This window comes from Microcaecilia unicolor, chromosome 1, assembly GCF_901765095.1.
Source record: "Microcaecilia unicolor chromosome 1, aMicUni1.1, whole genome shotgun sequence".
NCBI classification, from domain to species: Eukaryota; Metazoa; Chordata; class Amphibia; order Gymnophiona; family Siphonopidae; genus Microcaecilia; species Microcaecilia unicolor.
This window is the reverse complement of record NC_044031.1, coordinates 567,044,330-567,056,701: the sequence shown is the minus strand read 5'-3', so window position 1 is coordinate 567,056,701 and position 12,372 is coordinate 567,044,330. Positions and strand designations below refer to the sequence as shown.

Below are 12,372 nucleotides of genomic sequence, written 5' to 3'. Positions count from 1 at the left end.
AATTTACTGAATCTGACCCTTTATGACTTCTTACCTAGATATCCTGTTATATAATCAAGCTTTTTGTGTAATCAGCTGGAGGTGTCATTATATGGTAAGATGAAAGGGGTATGTTTTAACAATCTGTATTGGCAAACATTCTGTGAACTTGAGTTTTCTTAATCATATTCTTTCTTCTCTTTTTAACAGTAAATGAGGGAGGAATTAAGCAAGCATCCAATTTGTGTCCAGATCCAGGAGAACCAGAAAATGGAAAAAGAATAGGAACAGATTTCAGGTAAATTATTAAAACTATTTGATTTGAATACCTTTACAGATATGCTTGCTGTATCATAGACTATAATAGTTTAACCAGAGCAACAAATATTTTGATTATTGTTAATGCTTGATGTCTACTTTGAAAGTAAATATAAATGTGCTTAAAAAGAGACACTTAAACTATGGGCCCTGTTTATTAAGGTGTGCTAGTATAAGTGAGAATGGGATGTTTGACTACGGGAATACAAATCCTGGAGACAAGAATCTTAAAATGTTTGCTTATTGATGAAAAGACTCGACACAACTGTTGTGTTTCGGCCATCAGGCCTGCATCAGGAGTCTTGCTCAATAACGTTATTGAGCACGACTTTCCATTATTGTGGGGCCCTTTAACAAAAATGGAGCAAGAAAGCACACCTTTACATGGGTCTTTCCCATGCGCTAAGGCCACTTTTTGCTATGGCCAAAAAATGGCTGATTTTCCATTTTCCAATTTAATGGCCATGCACTAATGTCACCATTAGTGGATAGCCATTAACAAAAGTTAGCAGTTGAGTCCTTAGCACCAGCTATTTTGTAGGCTGTAAGGGCTCACACACTAATCAGTTAGAATATGGCAATCTGGCTGCACTAACTGATTAGCGCAGACATGTCCACTCTCCATCTCAGATAAAATTTTAGTGCACCGGTAGTACGTGCATGTCAAAAGTACCACGAGATGCCTCAGCATCCTGTGGTACACCAGTTTAAGCTGTGATAAGCACGAGTTACTACTTATCACAGCTTGGTAAAAGGGCCCCTATGTGAGGCTAAAAGTACCTATGTAGTTCCTTGATGCACACATTTTTATCCATGGTGATGGTGTTAGAGTAGGGACTGCAGCAATGCTCATGCCTTTATAATTTTTAAAAGTACCCACTCAAAAAGGATGACAAATGTATAGAAGTGTTTTTCAGTTAGTGCATATCTTGCGGTGAATTATATAAATTACGCCTAAAAAAATCATTGCTGAAAAAAAAACAACTTAAGAGCTATTCTATAAGCCAAGCCTAAAGTTAGGTGTGGTTTATAGAATAGTGGTTAAGTCCCAGGGGTCACACATAAATTTAAGCTTATCCATTTGCACCAACGAAAATGTGGTACAAGTGCCCCACCCATAGGCGCCCCGTATAAGAGGCTTGGGGAGGCTAAGCCTCCCCAGCCCAGCTGTGACCTTCCCCGCAGCCCCGCCTACCTCCTTCTCTAAATGCAGCCTGAGACGACTCCCGAGTTCAAATCTTCTGCTGCCGCGTGCCGCCGCTTCTGTTGAGCAGCGCAGCGGCAGCCAGGAACAAGACGTACAGCCAGCATAAAAGAAGAAGAAAAAGAAGCGCGGGGCCGCCCGCAGCAGCGTTCAGACATGCGCTGTCGGCTCTGCCGGTCTCTGCCCCGTGACGTCAATTTCCCGTTCCGGGGGGCAGAGGACCGGCAGAGCCGACAGCGCATGTCTGAACGCTGCTGCGGCCCCGCGCTTATTTTTCTTCTTATGTCAGCGCTGCAGCAAAGAGGCCCGGGCCGGAGGGTGAGAAGAGAACGTGGTCACTGGCGGGAAATGGTAGGAAGAGAGAGAGGGAGAGCAGAGGAGAGCCAGGGGACATGGATAAGAGCAGTGGAGAGCCAGAGAGCGATAGGGAGAGAAAGAGGGGCCATGGAAAAGAGCAGGGGAGAGCCAGGGACATGGAAAAAAGCAGGAGAGAGCCAGAAAGAGATGGGGAGAGAAAGAGGGGCCATGGAAAAGAGCAGAGGAGAGCCAGGGACATGGAAAAAAGCAGGGGAGAGCCAGAAAGAGATGGGGAGAAAAAGAGGGGCCATGGAAAAGAGCAGAAGAGAGCGAGGGACATGGAATAAAGCAGGGGAGAGCCAGAAAGAGATGGGGAGAGAAAGAGGGGCCATGGAAAGGAGCAGGGGAGAGCCAGGGACATGGAATAAAGCAGGGGAGAGCCAGAAAGAGATGGGAAGAGAAAGAGGGGCCATGGAAAGGAGCAGGGGAGAGCCAGGGACATGGAATAAAGCAGGAGAGAGCCAGAAAGAGATGGGGAGCGAAAGAGGGGACATGGGCAGGAGAGAGAGAAGCTGCTGGGGAGAAACTGGGGGAGACCCTAGCTGTCAGACTGAGAAATGCTGGCTGGATGAAAGGAGGGAGAAAGAGGAAAAATGCTGGAAGGAGGGGGCAGAATGAGGGAAGACGCTGGTAGGGAGGGAAAGAGGAAAGACACTGGAAGGATGGGGTGAGAGAGGACATGCTGAATGGAAAAGGGTCAAGAGAGAGAACTGTCTAGAAGGAAGGGGAGATAGAGGGAGACAATGGACGGAAGGATTGGGAGAGGGTAATGGGTGGAAGGATGGAGAGAGAAAGAGGGATGACACTGGATGGAAGGGTAGGAGAGAAAGAAGGAAGGTGCTGGACATGGATGGAGGGAAGGGAAGTATATGCACATGGATGGAGGGGAGTGAGGAGAAATGCTGGATATGGATGGAGGAGAAACTGATGAATTTAAGAGCTGGATCAGGATACTGAAGGATAGGGACAGGGCTACATATGGTAGACAGGACGCATAAAGACACAGGAGGATGGTGGACATGGTGAGAGAAAAAAATATCAAATGGAAAGAAGACGCTGCATAAAACAGAAGACACTGGGACCAAAGCGAATAGAAAAACTAAATGATCAGACAACAAAGGTAGAAAAAAGTATTTTATTCAGAATTTATTAACTGGAATATGTCAGCTTTTGGAAATTTGCATCTGTGATGTTTTGCGTGTAAGTTTCAATTTTTCTAGTATTGCTGCATGCTGAGTCTGACTTCTTGAGGTAACTTTCCAGTTTAGTATTTTGTCTTCATATCTGTTGTGTCATGTGTTTTTCATGTGATCAAGGTGCAGTATTCTGCTAGTGTGTAGTATTTTCAGCCCTTTTTGGGGTTTTTTTGTTTCACTAGGTTGTGCACTGCTGTTTTAGAGCCCGGTGTAATTACAGTGCTGCCTTTCCATGCATAAGGTTGTAGCTTGTCCTGTCCTTGGAATTAGTACTGTTATGGTTTGGTAAGGTTATGAGTGTGCTTTTGCACAAGTTTGTGTATAGTGTTTTGCAGTGGAGAGATTGTGTATTGGCCTTACTGAGGTGGCACCAAATCATCAGAAAGGGTTTTAGAGCCAAAATCATGACACACTACCTCTTGAAGGATCTACATATAGTCATTCATAAAAGGAGCTAATTGTGAGCACTTTCCACCCTAAAAGGGTGTTTTGTGGCTTTACATGAGAATTGTTATATTATGATCCCTTGTTTTATATTGTTGACGGTCTGCATTTTCAGTATGGGTGGTATATTGGTTTATTAGGGTCTGCCCAGTGTTATGGTACAGTAAGGTTTCTGAGTGTGTTTTTGCACAAATTTGTGCATTGTGTTTTGCAGTTGAGCAATTGTGGTTAGTACATGCTTTGAGCAACCACTTTATTTTTTGACATACAATACATATTTAATATCTAAATTTAATAAAAGGTATTAATTGTGACTTATTTTTTACTTTTTTTTTCTATGTTGTCAGACAATTATGAATGCAAGCCCCGCCCCTGGCCCCACCCCTAACCCCGCCCCCTTTAGCCTCCCCAAACAGTTGGGCCACCGACCGCCTATGGCCCCACCTAAATTTCTACGCAGAACCCCTCTATTCTATAATTGCCCGCAAAACCTAAAATCATGCTTGTGATCCTCCCCGAAAAAATCCTGACCCTCCCATTTCTGTGCCTCCTTTTTCAAGACATGCGTAAAATTTTGGCACAGATCACGCATCTAAATTTGTTAAACCAGCTATTGACACTAATTGGGTCAATATTTAATTTAATTGTGTGTGCAAGTTTTTGTGACATTTATCTAATTAGGTGTCTTGTGGATAATTGTATAAATTCATTTTTGTATGCATGGCTACATTCATACAAACATGGCCTCCTCTAAAATACCAACTGGCATGAAAGCATGCATCTGACATGATTGCATATACTTTGCCAGAAGGCACAGGGGTGGAGTGCTACAGAAGATGGGTGATAGGCACATGTACACTAACCTATATTATATTTGTAATGATAGAGGGGGACAAATTAAATATTAATATCTAGACCATTTCAGGCATAGCAACCACATGCCAAACAAAAAAAACAGCACCACGGGCCTTTAAAAATGGAACACAGTTCTTTAATGAATGAGCCTTAACAAAAAGACCCGACACGGGCCGTGTTTCGGTGACTAGCACCTGCGTCAGGGGTCACAGTGATGACGTGGAAAACTTGGGGAATAACTCGAATATATTCCTCTACAATATATTATTCCTTACCCCACGTCTCATGTAGTAAAAGCTACAAAGCACCAAGGCACTTTCACTTTCTGTATCAAAATGGATGATAGCAACCACATGCCCCATACCACACCTATTGTACACATGTAGTCTAATTTTGAAAATGAAAGCAAAGTCATAAGAATAGCCATACTGGGTCAGACCAATGGTCCATCTAGCACAGTATCCTGCTTCCAACAGTGGCCAATCCAGGTCACAAGAACCTGACAGAAACTCAAATAGTAGCAACAGTCCATGCTATCAATCCCAAGGCAAGCAGTGGTATCCCCCTATCGATCTCAATAGCAGACTATGGACTTTTCCGCCAAGAACTTGTCCAAACCTTTATTAAACCCAGATACTACTACTACTATTACTTAACATTTCTAGAGCGCTACTAGGGTTACGCAGCGCTGTACAAATCAACAAAGAAGGACGGTCCCTGCTCAGAGGAGCTTACAATCTAAAGGACACTAACTACTGTTACCACATTCTCTGGCAATGAGTTCCAGAGCTTAACTATTCATTGACTGAAAAAAATATTTCCTCCTATTTGTTTTAAAAGTATTTCCATGTAACTTCTTTGAGCATCCCCTAGTCTTTGTATTTTTTGAAAAGTATAAAAATAGATTCACTTTTACTCATTCTACACCACTCAGGATTATGTAGACCTCAATCATATCTCTCCTCAGCTGTCTCTTCCAAGCTGAAGAGCCCTAACCTCTTTAATTTATCCACATATGAGAGGAGTTCCATCCCATTTATCATTTTAGTTGCTCTTCTTTGAACCTTTTCTAATGTCACTATCCAGCTTATAATTGAAAAAGAAAAACGGCTATATTGCGACCCAAATCGGGAGATAGACGTTTATCTCACAAAAACGAATAAAGCGGCATAATCAAAAGCCGAATTTGGATGTTTTCAACTGCACTCCATCGCGGATGCGGACAAAGTTGATGGGGGCGTGTCAAAGGCGTGGTGAAGGCGGAACTGGGGCGTGGTTATTGGCCAATCAGAGATAGGCGCCTTTCGCCGATAATGGAAAAAAAATATGCGTTTTTAGCGAGAATTTAGGGCACTTTTCCTGGACCTTGTTTTTCCATGAATAGGGCCCCAAAAAGTGCCCTAAATGACCAGATGACCACTGGAGGGAGTCGGGGATGACCTCCCCTGACTCCCCCAGTGGTCACAAACCCCCTCCCACCACAAACATATGCCGTTTCACAACTTTTTATGTTCACCCTCAAATGTCATACCCACCTCCCTGGCAGCAGTATGCAGGTTACTGGAGCAGTTATTAGGGGGTGCAGTGGACGTCAGGCAGGTAGACCCAGGCCCATCCCCCCCACCTGTTACACTTGTGCTGGTAAATGGGAGCCCTCCACACCGCCCCCAAACCCACTGTACCCACATGTAGGTGCCCCCCTTCACCCCTTAGGGCTATAGTAATGGTGTAGACTTGTGGGCGGTGGGTTTTGAGGGGGATTTGGGGGGGCTCAACACCCAAGGGAAGGGTGCTATGCACCTGGGAGCTCTTTTACCTTTTTTTTTTTTTTAAGTGCCCCCTAGGGTGCCCGGTTGATGTCCTGGCATGTGAGGGGGACCAGTGCACTACGAATCCTGGCCCCTCCCATGAACAAATGCCTTGGATTTATTCGTTTTTGAGCTGGGCGCTTTAATTTTCCATTCTCACTGAAAAACAAAAACGCCCAGCTCACAAATTGTCGAATAAAACATGGACGTCTATTTTTTCCGAAACTACGGTTCGGTCCGCCCCTTCACGGACCCGTTCTCGGAGATAAATGCCCATGGAGATAGATGTTTTCGTTCGATTATGCCCCTCTATATCTTTTTTGAGATACAGCAATCAGAACTGAATGCAATACTCAACATGATATTGAACAATGGAGCAATACAGAGGCATTATAGTATTCTTGATTTTATTTTGCATCCCTTTCCTAATAATTCCTTGCATCCTGCATTTTTGGTCACTGCAGTACACTGGACAGAAGATTTCAGTGTATTGTCTACAATGACACCTATATATTTTCTAAGGTGCTGATTCCCAGTGTGGACCTTAGCATCAAGTAACTATGATTTGGATTGTTCTTCCCAATATGCATTACTTTGCATTGCCCACATTAAATTTTGTCTGCCATTTGGATGCCCAGTCTTCCAAATTCCTAAGGTCTCCCTGCAATTATTCACAGTCTGCATATGTTTTAACAACTTTGAACAATTTTGTGTCATCTGAAAATTGTCCCAGTACAGATCCCTGTGGCATTCCACTAGCCTAGTGGTTAGTGCAGCAGGCTTTGATCCAGAGGAACTGGTTTCAATTCCCACTACAGCTCCTTGTGACTTTAGTCATCACTTAACCCCCCATTGCCTCAGGTACAAATAAGTACCTGTATATACCATGTAGACCACTTTAAATGTAGTTGCAAAAAACATAGAAAGGTAGTATATCAAGTCCCATTTCCCTCCTCCATTGAGAAAAATGGCCACTGAACTCTACCCTCTGTTTTCTGTCCAATAACCAATTCCTAATCCACAACAAAACAGTGCCTCATATCCCCCCTAATTTTCTCAAGGGCATATGAAACACCACCACCTATGAAACCTTTTGCAAAAAAAAATCGTTTTAAATTTGTACAATAAATTCCTACTGATCGATGCAACCTAGCATCAAACGACAGACTTCATGACAAGCCATACCAGATCATGTTACCACTATATTAACATACATTTTCTCTTTTCTCCCTCCTCTCGTACCTCTGACTTGAACATGTATAACTCATTAAACTAACTATGTTAGCAATCCTAACCTGTAACTGTTTCTTTTCTGATTAACTCAATGTAAGCCACACAGAACTGGACGTGTGTGGGATAAAAATCCAATAAAGTAAAGTAGTCATACTCGATGCAAAAGACTGAATGGCACCCCTCTTGCTGCTGGCCTGCTGTCTGCATCTTAGCATTACTAAGTTGTTTAATTAAAACTAGTATATTGTTCACTTTATTTAGTGTTTGCTTCTCAGCAATTAATGAAATGTAATTAAAACTCTGTAATGAAAACTCCTCTCTTGTTATCCTAATTAACGATAGTAACATAGCAGATGATGGCAGATAAAGACTTCTAAGGTCCATCCAGTCTGCCTAACAAGATAAACTCAGTATAAGATATGTTGCTATATTATATACGTATACTTGATCTTGATTTGTCCTTGCCATTTTCAGGGGAAAGACCGTAGAGATCTGCCCAGCATTGGCCTTGTTCTCCAGTTACTGAAGCTGAATCTATGCAGCCATAATCAGAACATAGACAATAGAGATCTGCTCAGCACTGGCTTTGCTTCCCAATTAATGATGTTGCCATCTAATTACTTATTGCTAAGCTTGTTTGGATCTATGCTTTCTATACAGGAATCCTTTAAGTTTGACCCACACGTTTTTAAATCCCAATATCATTTTCATCACCACCACCTCCAGCGTGAAGGTATTCCATATCTACTACCATCTCCATAAAAAAGTACTTCCTGATATTATTCCTGAGTCGGCCCCCATACAACCTGAATTCATATCTTCGAATTTTACCACCTTCCCATAACTGGAAAAGATTTGTTTGTAAATTAATGTTTTTCAAATATTTTAACATCTGTATCATATTACCCATGTCTTTCCTTTCTTTCAGGGTATATATGTTCAGGCAGTGGCGTAGCAAGGGCGGGGCGGTGGGGGCGGTCTGCCCCGGGTGTCAACGGGTAGGGGGTGCATCCGTCCACCACCCCCGGCGCAGCGCCTCCCACCTGACACGGTCCCCACCTGCCTACGAGCTCCATCCATCTGCAGCGCTGCTGTAAAGAAGAAATCGCTTCGTCAGCCCTTTCCTCACTCACTGTGTCCCGCCCTTGAGGAAATAGGAAGTTACGTCAGAGGGCGGGACACAGTGAGTGAGGAAAGGGCCGACAAAGCGATTTCTTCTTTACAGCAGTGCTGCAGATGGATGGAGCTCGTAGGCAGGTGGGGACCATGTCGGGTTGGCGCTATGCTGGGGGGAGGGGGGTCCACGCCGGTGGGGGGGGTGTCGTGTTGGTCTGCACCCGGTGGGGGGGGGGGGGGGTGCAGCAGCGATCCGCCCCAGGTGGCAGCCGCTCCCGCTACGCCACTGTGTTCAGGTCTTCAACTCTCACCTCATATGACTTGCAGTGCAAACTCCATAGCATTCTGGTAGCTTTCCTCTGAACCACTTCAAGTCTTTTTAAGTCCTTTGCAAGATAGAGTCTCCAAAACTGAGTACAATACTCCAAGTGGGGCCTCACTAACAACTTGTACAAGGGTCACAACACCCTCCTTTCCTCTCCTGATTATACCCCTCTCTATGCAGCCTAGCATCCTTCTGGCCATGGTCACCACGTCACATTGTTTTGTTACCTTGCGATACCATCACCCCAAGGTCCCTTTCCCGAGATATAATTATCAATCTCTCTCCTCCTATCTGGCACATCTCCTTTGGATTTTTGCACCCCAAGTTCACCACTCTTCACTTCTTAGCATTAAATTTTAACTGGAAAATCCAATCAGTCCTACACTACACACATGGAAATGCTCTGAATGAGAAAATATATAATGTTTACAGATACAAAAAAGTGGAGAAAAAAAGACCTCAGCAAAACCACTCAAACCAGCCAATCTTAGACTTAAGGCTCATGCTTAGCACACCATCACAGGTCAGAAAAAAAAACTCCACTCTATTTTAATGCAAAAAAAAAAGTTGTTTTCAATTCTCAAACAGAGTAAAAAAAAAAATCACTTGTCCATCCACAGGCAAAAACATTAATCGCTGTACTCCACAGTCAGCAATTTATATAATCCGCTTTACTCACACTGTCTTCTTAACATATGCAGGAGTAAATCAGAATGCCAACAAGTTCCCAATACCCCCACAGTCAGCAATTTGTATAATCCACCTAGCTAACTGTCTTCTTAACATATGAAGGGGTAAATCAGCATTCCGACAGGTCCCCAATACCCAAAAGGGAATCCTCATTTCACAGAAGCTGTGTCAGGGGTAATAATCCTGTGATATGGTCACTGCTTCCAAAAGAACTGCCAAACCTTTTACCATTCTTCTATTTTTTTAGATCCCTTCTCATGGTTTCTACTGCCTCCAGTGTATCCACTCTGTTGGCTACCTTTGTGTCATCAACAAAAAGGCAAATGTTCCCTTTTAACCCTTCAGCAATGTCTCTCATAAATATATTAAATAGAATGAGCCATAGAACCGACCCCTAAGGCACTCCACTACACACCTTCCTTTCCTCTAAGAAGATTCCATTTACCTCCACCCTCTGCTGCCTGTCGGTCAATCAGTTTGCGATCCAGATTATCACGTTCCAGCTTATTTTCGAAAGAGATCACCAGCCATCTTCCGACACAAATCAGGAGATGGCCCGCCATCTCCTGAACCCAGCCAAATCGGTATAATCGAAAGCCGATTTTGGCCGGCGCCAACTGCGTTCCGTCACGGAGCCAACCAAACTTCAAGGGGGCGTTTCGGCAGGGTACCAAAGGCAGGATGGGGGGGCATGGTTACATGATAGCCGGGTTCGCCTGATAATGGAAAGAAGATGGCCGACCCTGACGAGCATTTTGCCGGCTTCACTTGGTTCATTTACTTTTAGGACCAAGTGTCAAAAAGTGCCCCAATTGACCAGATGACCACCGGAGGGAATCAGGGATCACCTCCCCTTACTCCTCCAGTGGTCACCAACCCCCTCACACCCCCCAAAAATAAAATATATATATATTTTTCCAGCCTCTATGCCAGCCTGAAATGTCATACCCAGCTTCCTGACAGCAGTATGCAGGTTCCTGAAGCAGTATTTAGTAGGTGCAGTGCACTTCAGGCGGATGAACCCAGTCCCATCCCCCCCTACCTGTTACACTTGTGATGGTAAATGTTGAGCCCTCAAAAAAAAACCAAAACCCACTGTACCCACATGTAGGTGTCCCCCTTCATCCCTTAGGGCTATGGTAGTGGTGTAGAGTTGTGGGGAGTAAGTTTTTTTTTTTTTTTTGGGGGGGGGGTTGGGGGGCTCAGCACACAAGGTAAGGGAGCTATGCACCTGGGAGTAATTTTTGAAGTCCACTGCACTGCCCCCTAGGGTGCCCGGTTGGTGTCCTGGCATGTCAGGGGGGCCAGTGCACTACAAATGCTGGCCCCTCCCATGACCAAAAGGCTTGCTTTTCACCTGGTTTGAGATCGCCGGGCCCGGTTTCCATTATTTTATTTATTTGTAGCATTTGTATCCCACATTTCTCACCTATTTGCAGGCTTAATGTGGCTTACACTATGCCGTGATGGCGATCACCATTTCCGGGTACAGAATTTCAAATGGTAATACATTTAGTTGTATATATACATGGTAAAGAGGAATACATTGTGGTATTGCATACAAATGATTTTGCTTCAAGGTGCATAGATACATGGTACAGAGGAATGCATTATAGCATTGCATCGAGGTTTCTAAGTGATAAAATGAGTCGTAGCATAAGTTAGCATAAGTTATGGCCGAAAACCGAAGCCGGCCATCTCTAAATCCGGCGATCACTAAACCCGGCGATCTCAACATTTAGGCTGGCCATCTTTTTCGATAATACGGTTGGCGCTGCCCCTATACTGCGCCAGCCATAAAGATGGCCGGCCATCTATTTGGCCGGTGCCGTTCGATTATGCCTCTCTTTGTCTCCTAAGTTCAACTTTCTCAGCTTATTCAGGAGTCCTCTGTAAGGAACCATATCAAAGTTTTGTTAAAATCCAAATATATGACATCTATCACATTTTCTTTACCCAGTTCTTTGGTCATCCAGTCAAATAAATCAATCAGATTCATTTGGCAGGATTTTCCTTTGGTAAAGCCATGTTGCCCCAGATTATGTACCCTGTTGGACTCTAGAAAGTTAACTATTTTTTCCTTCAGCAGCAACTCTATTATTTTTCCTACTAGCGGTAAGGCTTACCAGCCTGTATTTCCCTACTTCTTCCCTGTCCCTGCTTTTGTGAAGAGAGACCACATCTGCTCATCTCCAATCCCACAAAACAGTGATGAGTTTGGTTATTTTGATGCTTAGATGAAGCTGAAGCTGGTTGCAGTTCTTGGTGAACAGACATAGGTCTCTATCACGACAGACTGCTAGACATCCTATGGAAAATATTACATTTTGTTATGATAGTCCACTGGATTGATCATTTGCTTGTATGGCCTTAAAGCTGAAGAGTTTCTATACATATGACATTCTTACATCAGTTCTTGAAGATATTCAGAATTTGCCATCAGATGAAAAATACGGAACATACACTAATTTCAACTTTGTGAAAGCCTTCTTTGTAATTGGACAGCATGGCAATGATAACGAAGATGAATATGAAGATGCAAGTAATGAATTAGTACTACTACTAATGCAGATGATAATGACTATGATGATAAAGCATTCTTTGCTATTAGGAAGTCAAGTGTTTCAGAGATTCCTTTGATCAATACCTGCAGATCCAGTTAAAAGGCATCAGTAATATTGTTCAGTCTGATTTTTATCAGGCTGAACAATCCACTTCCTGATAGAGCAGCTGTTGAACACCTTTTTAGCTGTGGTGGATTAAAGACTCACAAGTTTTAATAGAAGTAAAGTAGTTTGAATTGTAGAGCAATAAAATTGTTGGGATAAAAATGTTATCGAGAGTTGC

At 43.5% G+C, this 12,372-nt stretch overlaps 1 protein-coding gene across 1 annotated transcript in view; it reads left to right on the top strand.

Annotated features, from left to right (window-relative positions):
• The window catches only part of CSMD3 (CUB and Sushi multiple domains 3), a 2,043,988-nt gene that overhangs the window by 764,012 nt on the left and 1,267,604 nt on the right, over positions 1-12,372 (top strand). Inside the window, exon 9 of the mRNA XM_030189879.1 lies at positions 190-277. Within this exon, the coding sequence (XP_030045739.1) occupies positions 190-277 (88 nt within the window). The remainder of the gene's footprint in view (positions 1-189; positions 278-12,372) is intronic.